Source organism: Triturus cristatus, chromosome 10 (genome assembly GCF_964204655.1).
Source record: "Triturus cristatus chromosome 10, aTriCri1.1, whole genome shotgun sequence".
Taxonomy (NCBI): domain Eukaryota; kingdom Metazoa; phylum Chordata; class Amphibia; order Caudata; family Salamandridae; genus Triturus; species Triturus cristatus.
In genome coordinates, this window is record NC_140593.1 from 1242125176 (window position 1) to 1242140786 (window position 15611).

Sequence of the window (15611 nt, forward strand, 5' to 3'; positions counted from 1 at the left end):
ACTTTTCTCTTTTTCCCGATCTGTTCTGCTATTTTCATAAAACCAAAGAATTTGACCATTTATGAAACCCTTTAATTTTCGTCAACAGAAATAAACACATTAAAAAAAAAATCAACTTGTCCGTCAATCAAAGCATTCAAATGCATGACTTCAGCACCTGATGACGACTGTTTTTTTAGTGTGCACCTTTTGTCGACGGTTAACTGTAAAACAGAGTAGTTAAAATTGAGAGTGCCTACAAGAAGCAAATAGGCCCACATAGCGTCCGTTTACGGTCATGTGAAGAGACATAGTGTATCTAATCAAATTAATGCACCAGCGGTTAGAAGATTGTGAAGTTGAATTCTTGATTGTCGTGAAGTTCTGTCAACAAACCGTGGCCGTGGTCACTTTGCCCAGTAGTGGTCCTTGTTGTCATTAGGACATTAGTACTTTTTACTTTTCTCTCTCCTTCCTTCCATACACCTCCTTCGTGTTTCCCCCTGTCTGGTGTTGCAGCTTCCAGCCTCCTCGGGCTGCTCTTGTGTTTTGGCTTTGTTTTTTAAATTTTGGTGCGGTTTGTTTATTTATATAGCGCCATTTCAACTCAGAGGTATTGGAGCGCTTTACCTAAGCAGCTTGCTTTGCAGCCTTGTTACTACACAGGTGTGATCCATCTGTTATTGCAGCTCTCAGCCTCTTTCGGCCTCTCTTGTGTTTTGGCTTTTTTTGTTTTTATTTTGGGGGGGGGGGGGAATCGTTAATTTATATAATGCCAATTCGACTCAGAGGTATTGGAGCGCTTTACCTAAGCAGCTCTATTTGCAACATTGCTACTACAGCAGGCGCGATCTGGTGCTAGGGATGGGGGAGGGGGTTAAGGGAAGTGCGGCCCTTCACTAAAGAGCCCGTCAGCTCAGCTGGCTTATCGACTATCTTTACCGGAACACTTTGATAACATCTTTATTTATTCACAATAGAGCCCAACGCCAAGTTAGGGGAGGAATCTTCCTCAGCTTGTTTTGGTCTCGCCTCACTGAAAACACAAGCAGCTTGATTTTTCATAGTCCATTGGCAATTAGTTGGCTTGAACTATATTGAGAGGTTCTCTGTTTGTTGTACTATTAAGGCAGGTAGACGGTTTACATCTGAATTTTCAAGATGTTTTTGTTTTCATGCCCCTCCTTCCTACCCCGCATCTCCCTCGTGGTACCCCCCCTTCCTGGTGCCCCCCCCATCTGTTGCTGCTTCCAGCTTCCCCGGGCCTCTCTTGCGTTTTGGCGTCGTGTTTTTTGTAATGTTGGGGTGTTTGTTAATTATATAGTGCAAATTCCTCTCAGAGTTATTGGAGCACTTTACCTAACCCCCCACATTTGCAACCTCATTACTACAATATTATTTCAAATTCACAAATAATCCTATTGTAATTAATAAAAGTGGAAAGTGGCACCCAGTATAATGTGAGGAAAAAACAAGCTACTCTCTGTAACACTTTGTGTGGCTCTCGGCAAGGAGTTTTCATCCCACTGTCAATGCTTAGGTTCAAGTATGTAGAATGACAAAGTTCATGTTGCACGCCGACTCTCCCAGATACCTCCCGACCCACCATCCCACCAACAATTTAAGAAACAAGCATTGGCATAGCCAATAGGTCTTGCTTTTGGGACCTTATAACTAGTTATGCAGCACAGTATCCTTGGTGCAACAACATCAACTGTTGCATGGCAAAACACTTATAAGGTCCCAAAGGCGAGACCTATTGGCTATGCCAATGCTTGTTCTTTATTCTCTCCTTTTGGTTTCTGGTTTTATTGTCCTCATCTTTATTCCTTTACAGTTTTTTCTTCTGTTCTCACTCTCTCCTTCCCTTATCAAGCTCTTTCCCCACCTTTCTCTCTTTCCCATTCCTCTCTCTCTCATTTACTCTTCTTTCTTTCTCATTGTATTTCTCTTGTATATCTTTTCTCCTTCTCACTTTCACTGGCTTTCTCAGTCTTTTCTTTCTTTCCCTTTTCCTCTCATGTCTTTCTTCTCCCTTACATTTTTCTCTCATTGCCTTTTGCTCCTTTTTTCTCCTCCTTTTTTACTCACATTTCATTTTTTCACCTCGTGTTCCTTTTTATTTCTTCCTTTCCTTCCTTTTTCTTCCATGTTTTCTCTCCTTCCTTTATATTCCCATCCTCATTGATTTTCTTTCTTTCTTTTAAAGAGTCCCTAGCTTCCTAAAGCAATCTCTTCATGAATTAATTTGTATGTCATTATTGTTTTACTGCTGGACGGTGTGGTGACCCCTGCTGAGTTATGTTTATTTCCTAGATTCCTAGCTAGTGCAGGGTATTATTAATCTCAGTGCCACCGGGTTGGTGACAGTCTCTGCTTTTGGGTAACATATTACTTATGTGAAGAGATGAGAAACCACCCGCAACCTGAGTGTGCCAGGACTTAAACTCCACATAGAAGGAGAATTTTAAGGAATCAATTTATGTATGTAGGGTAATGGAATCCATTTATCAATGTATGGATGGTACTGGTACCAATTTATCAATGTGTGGATGGCACTGGGATCTATTTATCAATTCAACTGTACTAAGGGGATCTATTTACCAATTTTTCTCTGATCTGTTCCAGTTCATATATGCTAAATGGATCTATTTATCATGTCAAGTGTGCTACAGGAATCCATGTATCAATGTATGGTTGGCACTGGGATCTAAGTATCAATGTATCAATTGCACTGGGATCTATTTATCAATGTACGGATAGCCCTGGGATTTATTTATCAATGTACGGATAGCCCTGGGATTTATTTATCAATGTATGGGTGTCACTGGGATCTATATATCAATGTATGGGTGGCCCTAGGATCTATTTATCAATGTATTATTGGCACTGGGATCCGTGTATCAATGTATGGATGGCACTGGGATCTACGTATCAATGTATGGATGGCACTGGGATCTACGTATCAATGTATGGGTGGCAGTGGGATCTCTTTATCAATGTATGGATGGACCTGGGGTCTCTTTATCGATGTATGGATGGCACTAGAACTCATCAATGTATGGATGGCACTGGGATCTATGTATCAATATATGAGTGGCAGTGGGATCTCTTTATCAATGTATCGATGGACCAGGGGTCTCTTTATCGATGTATGGATGGCACCAGAGCTCATCAATGTATGGATGGTACTGGGATCTATGTATCAATGTATCGATGGCAGTGGGATCTATGTATCAATCTATGGAGGGACGTGGGATCTCTTTATTGATGTATGGATGGCACTAGAACTCAATTATCAATGTATGGATGGCACTGGGATCTATATATCAATGTATAGATGGCACTGGGATCTATTTATCAATGGATGGAGGGACGTGGGATGTCTTTATTGATGTATGGATGGCACTGGGATCTATTTATCAATGGATGGCACTAGAGCCCATTTATCATTTGGGGAGAGGAGTTGGCCTAACGGCTAGGGCGGTCGACCTCAAATCTGGGGAACTGGATTTGAGTCTCGGCATGACGCTGAACATCCTGTGATTCTGGGCAAATCACTTAATCTCCCCGTGCCTAATAAAAATGAATGTGTCCTCATGTAATGCAGCTGGTGCTACGTAAAGCGCTCTGATACCCGATACCTTCGGTTCAAGTTTGTGCTAAATAAAACTCCGTAATTAAAACAAAATCAATGTATAGATGGCACTGGAATCCATGTATCAATACCCTTCTTCTCTCCCCGTCCTCCTCCTGCTAAACTTCTTCTTTGGGCTCTCACCTCTCTTTATTCTCCTCATCCTCTTCTGTCCCTCTCCTGCTTTCCTGCTCTCACTTCCTCCCAGACTGCCCTCCCGCCTTCTCTCACTCTCTCCCTTCTTCCTTCCCTCTCTTCATTCCCCTCCATCACCTTTTTACGCTCCCTCCCCAACGTTCTCTCACTCCCTTTATTTCCTTCCTCCTTCTATTCCTCTCACACTCCCCCTTAGCCTTTCTCCCTTCCCTCCACACTCCATCCTCCTCTCTGCTCCCCTCCCCTCCTCTCCGCTCCCCTCCCCTCCTCTCCTCTCCTCCCTTCTCCTCCCCCTCTCCTCCCTTCTCCTCCCCCTCTCCTCTCCCTTCCCTCTTCTCACCTCTCCTCCCCTCCTCTCCTCTCCGCTCCCATCCGTTCCACACTCCTTCCTCCCTTCCCCTCTCCTTCCCTCCCCTCTCTCCTCTCTCCTCCCCTCTACTCTCCTTTCATCTTCTCTCCTCTCCTCCCCTCCCCCACCTCCCCTCCTCTCTTCTCTTCCCCTTCCCTCTACTCCACTCCTCTCCTCTCCTCCTCCCCTCTTCTCCTCTCCCCCCACCCTCTACCTTGTGCCGACTCCCTCTACAACCTTCCTCCTCTTTCTCTCTTCTGCCCGCTCGCCTTCTGGCCTTGACCTTCCTCCTCCACCTCTTCATCACTCCAACTCTCTCCTCTCCAGGTCTCTTTGTACTCCCCTCTCTCCTTCCCCTGGGCTCACTCTCTTCCCTAACCTTCACCCCCTCCTCCCTTGTTTCGGCCTCACTATCCATCCTCAACATGTCCACCCAGGTTTCGGTCTTTCCTGCCTGTTCTCCCTCACTCACACTCGCTCTTCTTCCACCCCTCTCCTCCCTCTCTCTCTCTCTCTCTTTTTTCTATTCTTCCCTCCAGACCTCCTTCCCTGGTTGTCTGACCTCCCTGCGCCGATAAATGGATGCTAGAGAAATCCATCAATGCACAGAAGCTAGAGGGATCCATTGATGCTAGAGGGATCCATTGATGCACAGATGCTTGAGGGATCTATCAAAGCATAAATGCTAGAGGGATCCATTGATACATGGATCCTAGAGGGATCCACCAATGCATGTACACTATAGGGATCAATTGATGCATGTGTGCTAGAGGGATCCACATGTGCATGGATGCTAGAAGGATCCAATCAATGCATGGATGCTAGAGGGATCCATCGATGCATGGATGCTAAATTGAGCCATCGATGCATGGATGCTAGAGGGATCAATTGATACATGGATGCTAAAGGGGTCCACCGATGCATGCACGCTATTGTGATCCACTGATGCATGGACACAAGAGGGATCCACCTATGGATGGACCCTAGAGAGATCCATCGATGCATGTATGCCTGAAGGATCCACTTATGCTTGGACACTAGAACAATTCATCAGTGCATGGATGCTAGAGGTATCCATCCATGCATTGATGTTAGAGGGATCCATTGATGCATAGATGCTAGAGGAATCCATTGATGTATGGATGCTAGAGGGATCCATCGATGCATGGACACTAGAAGGATCCATTGATGCATGGGCGCTAGAGGGATCCATCGATGCATGGATGCTAGAAAGATTCATTGATGCACGGATGCTAGAGAGATCCATCAATGCATAGACACTAGAGGGATCCATTGATGCATGGACACTAAAAGAATCCATTGAAGCATGGATGCTGGAGGGACCCACTGATGCACAGATGCTAGAGGGCTACACAGATGCATTGATGCTATAGGGATCCATTCATGCATGGACCCTAGAGGTATCAATCAAAACATAGACAGTAGAGGGATCCAGCATTGCATGGGCGCTAGAGGGATCCACTGATGCATGTACCCTAGAGGAATCCACCGATGCATGCATTCTAGAAGGATACACCGGTGCATGGACGCTAGATGGATCTATCGATGCATGGGCACTAGAGGGATCAATTGATACATGAAAACTAGAGGGACCCACCGATGCATGGACGCTAAAGGGATCCATTGATACATGGATGCTGGAGATATCCATTGATGCATGGATGCTAAAGGGATCCATCGATGCATGGATGCTAGAGGGATCCATCCATGCATGGGCACTAGAGGGATCCATTGATCAGTTATTGAATGCTATGGGGATCTATTCATTAATTTGTTTGTGCTGAAGGGATCCATTTAGTCATGGGATCCATTTATCGAGTTGTATGTGACAAGGGGACTTCTTGTCAATTCTTATCCACTAAAGGAATCTGGTGAGCACTAATTATATAGAGTTGTTTTGTGGTGTGTTCTCTACTAGGCATGCAGAGGTTCTTGTGTGTGTTGTGTACAGACATGCAGAGGTTGTCGCTTTAGAACCCCTGGAGAGGTTCTTCAGTGTATTGTGTACAGCTGTGTTGATGTTGTCTCTGTGGTACCCTTGAAAAGGTTCTTGTGTGTGTTGTGTACCGGACATGCAGAGATTGTCTCTTTGGTACCCCAGGAGAGGTTCTTGAGTGTGTTGTGTATCAGACATGCAAAGGTTGTTTGTCCCAGCTGTCCCCATGGAGAGGTTCTTGTATATTTTGTGTGTTGTGTGTGAGACTTGCAGGGATAGTCTTGGCGGCACCCCTAAGAAGAGTCTGTGTGTTGTGTTGTTTGTCTCTGTGGTACCCGTGGAGGGTGTTTGTGTCTGCGGTACCCCTTTGAGGTTGTTTGTCTCTGTGGTACCTGTGGAGGTTGTTTGTGTCTACAGTGCCCGTGAAGGTTGTTTGTCTCTGTGGTACCCGTGGTGGTTGTTTGTCTCTGTGGTACCCGTGGTGGTTGTTTGTCTCTGTGGTACCCGTGGTGGTTGTTTGTCTCTGTGGTATACTTGGAGGTTGTTTGTCTCTGTGGTATACTTGGAGGTTGTTTGTCTCTGTGGTACCCGTGGAGGTTGTTTGTGTCTGTAGTACGCCCGGAGGTTGTTTATCTCTGCGGTACCTGCAGAGGTTGTTTGTCTTTGCGGTACCCGTGCAGGTTGTTTGCCTCTGCAGAACCCTTGGAGGTTGTTTATCTCTGCAGTACCTGTGGAGGTTGTTTGTCTCTGTGGTACCCATGGAGGTTGTTTGTCTCTGTGATACCCTGGGAGGTTGTTTGTTTATGTGGTACGCTTGGAGGTTGTTTGTCTATGTGGTACGCGTGGAGGTTGTTTGTCTCTCTGATACCCTTGAAGGTTGTTTATCTCTGTGGTACCTGTGGATGTTGTTTGTCTCTGTGGTACCCGTGGAGGTTGTTTGTCTCTGTGATACCCTTGGAGGTTGTTTGTCTGTGTGGTACCCGTGAAGGTTGTTTGTCTCTCTGATAAAGTGCCCCTTACAAAGGGAGCCCGTTAGGCATTGCACCGCCGGCCCGACGAGGAGCAGCCCATATGATGAAGCATGACACCTGAAAGGGTGTGTGAGGGCATTATTATCCAACAAATGGATTACCAACTCTAAACACACATTGTATGTAGTTGGTTCCAGCCTTCCCCTTGACTCTTCTTCTTCTTCCTCTTTTTTCATATATTGAGGAACAGCAGAAATATCCTTATTGGTAATGTACTTCCCTGGGGCATCCTTTCCTGCTGGACCTCCCGCTCCTCTGTGAGCGGAAATAGCCCCTCCTGTCCCTCTTTTTGTAATTCTTGTCTCTGTGGTACCCTTGGAGGTTGTTTGTCTCTGTGGTACCTGTGGAGGTTGTTCGTCTCTGCGGTACCCTTGGAGGTTGTTTAATGTCTCTGGGGTACCCGTGAAGGTTGTTTGTCTGTCCGGTGCCTGTGGAGGTTGTCTGTCTCTGTGGTACCCGTGGAGGATGTTTGTCTCTGTGGTACCCGTGGAGGTATGTTTGTCTCTCTCATACCCTTGGTGGTTGTTTATCTCTGTGGTACCCTTGGAGGTTGTTTGTCTCTGTGGTACACTTTGAGGTTGTTAGTCTCTCTCATACCCTTGGAGGTTGTTTATCTCTGTGGTACCCTTGGAGGTTGTTTGTCTCTGTGGTACCCTTTGAGGTTGTTAGTCTCATACCCTCGGAGGTTGTTTTTCTCTGTGGTTCCCTTGGAGGTTGTTTGTCTCTGTGGTACCTTTGGAGGTTGTTTGTCTCTGTGGTACCCTTGGAGGTTGTTTCTCTCTACAGTACCTGTGGAGGTTGTTTTTCTCTGTGATACCCCTGGATGTTGTTTGTCTCTGTGGTACCCTTGGAGGTTGTTTGTCTCTACGGTACCTGTTGAGGTTGTTTTTCTCTGTGATACCCTTGGAGGGTGTTTGTCTCTGCGGTACCTGTGGAGGTTGTTTGTCTCTGTGGTACCCGTGGAGGTAGTTTGTCTCTTTGATACCCTTGGAGGTTGTTTGTCTCTGTGGTACCCTTGGAGGTTTTTTGTCTCTGTGGTACCCGTAGAGGTTGTTTGTCTCTGTGGTACCCATGGAAGTTGTTTGTCTCTGTGGTACCTGTGGGGGTCCTATTTGTCTCTGCGGTTCCCGTGGAGGTTGTTTGTCTGTGCAGTACCTGTGGAGGTTGTTTGTCTTTGCGGTACCCGTGCAGGTTGTTTGCCTCTGCAGAACCCTTGGAGGTTGTTTATCTCTGCAGTACCTGTGGAGGTTGTTTGTCTCTGTGGTACCCATGGAGGTTGTTTGTCTCTGTGATACCCTGGGAGGTTGTTTGTTTATGTGGTACGCTTGGAGGTTGTTTGTCTATGTGGTACGCGTGGAGGTTGTTTGTCTCTCTGATACCCTTGAAGGTTGTTAATCTCTGTGGTACCTGTGGATGTTGTTTGTCTCTGTGGTACCCGTGGAGGTTGTTTGTCTCTGTGATACACTTGGAGGTTGTTTGTCTGTGTGGTACCCGTGAAGGTTGTTTGTCTCTCTGATAAAGTGCCCCTTACAAAGGGAGCCCGTTAGGCATTGCACCGCCGGCCCGACGAGGAGCAGCCCATATGATGAAGCATGACACCTGAAAGGGTGTGTGAGGGCATTATTATCCAACAAATGGATTACCAACTCTAAACACACATTGTATGTAGTTGGTTCCAGCCTTCCCCTTGACTCTTCTTCTTCTTCCTCTTTTTTCATATATTGAGGAACAGCAGAAATATCCTTATTGGTAATGTACTTCCCTGGGGCATCCTTTCCTGCTGGACCTCCCGCTCCTCTGTGAGCGGAAATAGCCCCTCCTGTCCCTCTTTTTGTAATTCTTGTCTCTGTGGTACCCTTGGAGGTTGTTTGTCTCTGTGGTACCTGTGGAGGTTGTTCGTCTCTGCGGTACCCTTGGAGGTTGTTTAATGTCTCTGGGGTACCCGTGAAGGTTGTTTGTCTGTCCGGTGCCTGTGGAGGTTGTCTGTCTCTGTGGTACCCGTGGAGGTATGTTTGTCTCTCTGATACCCTTGGTGGTTGTTTATCTCTGTGGTACCCTTGGAGGTTGTTTGTCTCTGTGGTACACTTTGAGGTTGTTAGTCTCTCTCATACCCTTGAAGGTTGTTTATCTCTGTGGTACCCTTGGAGGTTGTTTGTCTCTGTGGTACCCTTTGAGGTTGTTAGTCTCATACCCTTGGAGGTTGTTTTTCTCTGTGGTTCCCTTGGAGGTTGTTTGTCTCTGCGGTACCTTTGGAGGTTGTTTGTCTCTGTGGTACCCGTAGAGGTTTTTTGTCTCTGTGGTACCCTTGGAGGTTGTTTCTCTCTACGGTACCTGTGGAGGTTGTTTTTCTCTGTGATACCCCTGGATGTTGTTTGTCTCTGTGGTGCCCTTGGAGGTTGTTTGTCTCTACGGTACCTGTTGAGGTTGTTTTTCTCTGTGATACCCTTGGAGGGTGTTTGTCTCTGCGGTACCTGTGGAGGTTGTTTGTCTCTGTGGTACCCGTGGAGGTAGTTTGTCTCTTTGATACCCTTGGAGGTTGTTTGTCTCTGTGGTACCCTTGGAGGTTTTTTGTCTCTGTGGTACCCGTAGAGGTTGTTTGTCTCTGTGGTACCCATGGAAGTTGTTTGTCTCTGTGGTACCTGTGGGGGTCCTATTTGTCTCTGCGGTACCCGTGGAGGTTGTTTGTCTGTGCAGTACCTGTGGAGGTTGTTTGTTTCTGTGGTACCCTTGGAGGTTGTTTGTCTTTGTGGTATCTGTGGAGGTTGTTTGTCTCTGCAGTACCCTTGGAGGTTGTTTGTCTCTGTGGTACCTGTGGAGGTTGTTTGTCTCTGCGGTATCCTTGGAGGTTGTTTGTCTCTGTGGTACCTGTGGAGGTTGTTTGTCTCTGCGGTACTCTTAGAGGTTGTTTGTCCCTGGGGTACCTGTGGAGGTTTGTCTCTGCGGTACCCATTGAGGGTGAGGGTACATTCTGTGACCGAAAGGAATAACTGTGGGTGAGGGTACATTCTGGGACTGGAAGGAATGACAGAGGTTGAGGGTACATTCTGTGACTGGCAGGAATAACTAAGGGTGAGGGTACATTCTGTGACTGGCAGGAATGACTAAGGGTGAGGGTACATTCTGTGACTGGCAGGAATGACTAAGGGTGAGGGTACATTCTGTGACTGAAAGAAATGACAGCGGGCACATTCTGTGACTGGCAGGAATGACTAAGGGTGAGGGTACATTCTGTGACTGGCAGGCATGACTAAGGGTGAGGGTACATTCTGGGACTGGCAGGAATGACTAAGGGTGAGGGTACATTCTGTGACTGAAAGAAATGACAGCGGGTACATTCTGTGACTGGCAGGAATATCTAAGGGTGAGGGTACATTCTGTGACTGGCAGGAATGACTACGGGTGAGGGTACATTCTGTGACTGAAAGAAATGACAGCGGGTACATTCTGTAACTGGCAGGAATGATTAAGGGTTGAGGGTACATTCTGTGACTGGCAGGCATGACTAAGGGTGAGGGTACATTCTGTGACTGAAAGGAATGACTGAGGGTGAGGTTTACTTTCAGTGACTGGCAAGAATAACTGAGCGTGAGGGTATAATCTGTGACTGGCAGAAATGACTGAGGGTGAGGGTGCAGTCTGTCACTGGAAGGAATAACTGAGGGTGCATTCTGTGACTGAAAGAAATGACTAAGGGTGAGCTTACATTCTGTGACTGGAAGGAATGACTGAGGGTGAGAGTACTTTCTGTGACTGAAAGGAATGACTGAGGGTGAGGGTGACTGAGGGTGAGGGTACATTCTGTGACTGAAAGGAATGACTGAGGTTGAGGGTGACTGAGGGTGAGGGTACATTCTGTGACTGGAAGGAATGACTGAGGGTGAGAGTACATTCTGTGACTGACAGATGAGGGTGAAGACACCTCCTCTGACTGGAAGGAGAGGCTCAATGTGAGCGCATCAGCTGTGAATGGAAGTTGGAGCTCAGTGTGAGTAAATATACTGTAACTAGAGGGTGGGGCCGAGTGTGAGGGCACATTCTGTTACTGGAAAGAGTGACTGAGGGTGGAGACTGTGGTCTTTTGCGGTTTGTTGATTTACTCTCTCTTGGCTGATAGTTGACTTGTCAGCTTCTGGGCTCTTGTCTTTGCTTAAGGCTGACGGTTGACTTGTTTACTTCATGACACTGCTCTCTGTTCTGCTTTTGTCCTCGGTGCCGATGGTCTGCTGCTCTTCGTGTTAGTTTGTTCTCTTTAGTCTGAAGGTTGACTTGTTTACTTCATGACAGTGCTCTTTTATCTGCTCTTGTATTAAGTGCGGAGGGTCTGTTGCTCTTTGTGTTGGTTTAGTCTCTTCTTAGGCCTAAGGTTGACTTGCTTACGTTATGATGGTGTATTCTTGTATGTTCTTGTCCTCAGTGCCGATGGTCTGTTGCTCTTCGTGTTAGTTCATTCTCTTTAGGTGGTAGGTTGACTTGTTTACTTCATGACAGTACGTTCATGTCTGCTCTTGTCCTCGGTGCTGATGATCCCTTGTTCTTTGCGTTGGTTTTACTGTCTTTAGTCTGAAGGTTGACTTGTTTACTTCCTTACAGGGCACTCTCTTCTGCTCTTGCCCTCGGCGCAGATGGTCTGTTGCTCTTCGTATTAGTTCATTCTCTTTAGGCTCTAGGTTGACTTGTTTACTTCCTTACAGGGCACTCTCTTCTGCTCTTGCCCTCGGCGCGGATGGTCTGTTGCTCTTCGTGTTAGTTCATTCTCTTTAGGCTGTAGGTTGACTTGTTTACTTCCTTACAGGGCACTCTCTTCTGTCGTGCTCTCAGCGCAGATGGTCTGTTGCTCTTTGTGTTAGTTCATTCTCTTTAGGCTGTAGGTTGACTTGTTTGCTTCCTTACAGGGCACTCTCTTCTGCTCTTGCCCTCGGCGCAGATGGTCTGTTGCTCTTCGTGTTAGTTCATTCTCTTTAGGCTGTAGGTTGACTTGTTTACTTCATGACAGTGCTCTCTCTTCTGCTCTTGCCCTCGGCGCAGATGGTCTGTTGCTCTTTGTGTTAGTTCATTCTCTTTAGGCTGTAGTTTGACTTGTTTACTTCCTTACAGGGCGCTCTCTTCTGCTCTTGCCCTCGGCGCAGATGGTCTGTTGCTCTTCGTGTTAGTTCATTCTCTTTAGGCTGTAGGTTGACTTGTTTACTTCCTTACAGGCCACTCTCTTCTGCTCTTGCCCTCGGCGCAGATGGTCTGTTGCTCTTCGTGTGAGTTCATTCTCTTAAGGCTGTAGATTGACTTGTTTACTTCCTTACAGGCCACTCTCTTCTGCTCTTGCCCTCGGCGCAGATGGTCTGTTGCTCTTCGTGTTAGTTCATTCTCTTTAGGCTGTAGGTTGACTTGTTTACTTCCTTACAGGGCGCTCTCTTCTGCTCTTGCCCTCGGCGCAGATGGTCTGTTGCTCTTCGTGTTAGTTCATTCTCTTTAGGCTGTAGGTTGACTTGTTTACTTCCTTACAGGGCGCTCTCTTCTGCTCTTGCCCTCGGCGCAGATGGTCTGTTGCTCTTCGTGTAGTTCATTCTCTTTAGGCTGTAGGTTGACTTGTTTACTTCCTTACAGGGCACTCTCTTCTGCTCTTGCCCTCGGCGCAGATGGTCTGTTGCTCTTCGTGTTAGTTCATTCTCTTTAGGCTGTAGGTTGACTTGTTTACTTCCTTACAGGGCACTCTCTTCTGCTCTTGCCCTCGGCGCAGATGGTCTGTTGCTCTTCGTGTTAGTTCATTCTCGTTAGGCTGTAGGTTGACTTGTTTACTTCCTTACAGGGCACTCTCTTCTGCTCTTGCCCTCGGCGCAGATGGTCTGTTGCTCTTCGTGTTAGTTCATTCTCTTTAGGCTGTAGGTTGACTTGTTCTTTCTTCCTTACAGGGCACTCTCTTCTGCACTTGCCCTCGACGCAGATGGTCTGTTGTTCTTCGTGTTAGTTCATTCTCTTTAGGCTGTAGGTTGACTTGTTTACTTCCTTACAGGGCACTCTCTTCTGCTCTTGCCCTCGGCGCAGATGGTCTGTTGCTCTTCGTGTTAGTTCATTCTCTTTAGGCTGTAGGTTGACTTGTTCTTTCTTCCTTACAGGGCACTCTCTTCTGCACTTGCCCTCGACGCAGATGGTCTGTTGTTCTTCGTGTTAGTTCATTCTCTTTAGGCTGTAGGTTGACTTGTTTACTTCCTTACAGGGCACGCTCTTCTGCTCTTGCCCTCGACGCAGATGGTCTGTTGCTCTTTGTGTTAGTTCATTCTCTTTAGGCTGTAGGTTGACTTGTTTGCTTCCTTACAGGGCACTCTCTTCTGCTCTTGCCCTCGGCGCAGATGGTCTGTTGCTCTTCGTGTTAGTTCATTCTCTTTAGGCTGTAGGTTGACTTGTTTACTTCATGACAGTGCTCTCTCTTCTGCTCTTGCCCTCGGCGCAGATGGTCTGTTGCTCTTTGTGTTAGTTCATTCTCTTTAGGCTGTAGTTTGACTTGTTTACTTCCTTACAGGGCGCTCTCTTCTGCTCTTGCCCTCGGCGCAGATGGTCTGTTGCTCTTCGTGTGAGTTCATTCTCTTAAGGCTGTAGATTGACTTGTTTACTTCCTTACAGGCCACTCTCTTCTGCTCTTGCCCTCGGCGCAGATGGTCTGTTGCTCTTCGTGTTAGTTCATTCTCTTTAGGCTGTAGGTTGACTTGTTTACTTCCTTACAGGGCGCTCTCTTCTGCTCTTGCCCTCGGCGCAGATGGTCTGTTGCTCTTCGTGTTAGTTCATTCTCTTTAGGCTGTAGGTTGACTTGTTTACTTCCTTACAGGGCGCTCTCTTCTGCTCTTGCCCTCGGCGCAGATGGTCTGTTGCTCTTCGTGTAGTTCATTCTCTTTAGGCTGTAGTTTGACTTGTTTACTTCCTTACAGGGCGCTCTCTTCTGCTCTTGCCCTCGGCGCAGATGGTCTGTTGCTCTTTGTGTTAGTTCATTCTCGTTAGGCTGTAGGTTGACTTGTTTACTTCCTTACAGGCCACTCTCTTCTGCTCTTGCCCTCGGCGCAGATGGTCTGTTGCTCTTCGTGTTAGTTCATTCTCTTTAGGCTGTAGGTTGACTTGTTTACTTCCTTACAGGGCACTCTCTTCTGCTCTTGCCCTCGGCGCAGATGGTCTGTTGCTCTTCATGTTAGTTCATTCTCTTTAGGCTGTAGGTTGACTTGTTTACTTCTTTACAGGGCACTCTCTTCTGCTCTTGCCCTCGGCGCAGATGGTCTGTTGCTCTTCGTGTTAGTTCATTCTCTTTAGGCTGTAGGTTGACTTGTTCTTTCTTCCTTACAGGGCACTCTCTTCTGCACTTGCCCTCGACGCAGATGGTCTGTTGTTCTTCGTGTTAGTTCATTCTCTTTAGGCTGTAGGTTGACTTGTTTACTTCCTTACAGGGCACGCTCTTCTGCTCTTGCCCTCGACGCAGATGGTCTGTTGCTCTTCGTGTTAGTTCATTCTCTTTAGGCTGTAGGTTGACTTGTTTACTTCCTTACAGGGCACTCTTGTCTGATGATCTCTTGTTCTTAGTGGTGGTTACTCTCTTTAGGCTGAAAGTTGACTTGTTTCTTCATGACAGTGCGCTCTTGTTCTTGCAGTTACTGTACTTGTGTCCTTGTCTTTGGTGGGCTCCATCGATTTCTGGTCCTGGACATTTGCTCGTGGGCTCCTTCCCATTCTGGGGTTACCCTTGGGCACTGGGATCTGTCTGTACCCTGTCTGTACCCTGTAAGGTATCCAGATGTCATCATGTCACCAAAAGCACCATGCTGCAGACCTGTGTTCTTCTTCTGCAAGTCACCAATTGACTGGCTCGGCTGGAGTGAACCAGGACAGCATCTCCAAGCATTCACCAGGCTGTTAACCCAAGCCCAGGAGTGCTGCTTGTATCCTTGTTTGCTTGAGTTTCCTGGTCATCCTATCTCTGCACCCATTTTCTGCAGCTTGCACATGATCACCTACCTGTGGTTGCAATGCTTGGTCGATACAAACTCAGACTGTTCCCTTTCCTTTCCCAGGTTTGCAGAGGAGTTCTCAGGAATGGTCAAAGCACAGGACACTTTCCCCACAGCAGGTAAGCTACTCAGCCAGACGCTTACATGTACACCCTGGTGGCACCCATCCTTCTGAGCCCACAAACTGCTTCCACCTCAGAGTCTACGTTCCACCCGGGGGCTCCGTCTTCCCTGTGTCGCCTCCTCTGTTGGTCCTGCTTTCCCTGTGTGTTCTCCTTCGCTCAGCCTCTCTTTCCCATAACCCTCTTCCCTCTGTGTGCTCTCCCTTCCATCTGTGTGCTCTCCCTTTTCTCTGTGTGCTGTCCCTTCCCTGTGTGTGCCCTCCCTTCTCTCTGTGTGCTCTCCCTTCCCTCTGTGGGTTCTCCCTTCCCTCTGTGGGTTCTCCCTTCCCTCTGTGTGCTCTCCCTTCCCGCTGTGTGCTCTCCCTTCCCTATGTCTTCCCCTTCCCTTAGTGTGCTGTCCT

At 47.3% G+C, this 15611-nt stretch overlaps 1 protein-coding gene across 1 annotated transcript in view; it reads left to right on the top strand.

Annotated features, from left to right (window-relative positions):
* The window catches only part of PPP1R3F (protein phosphatase 1 regulatory subunit 3F), a 78458-nt gene that overhangs the window by 12353 nt on the left and 50494 nt on the right, over window positions 1-15611 (top strand). Inside the window, exon 2 of the mRNA XM_085629895.1 lies at window positions 15152-15207. Coding sequence (XP_085486021.1) covers window positions 15152-15207 — 56 coding nt within the window. The remainder of the gene's footprint in view (window positions 1-15151; window positions 15208-15611) is intronic.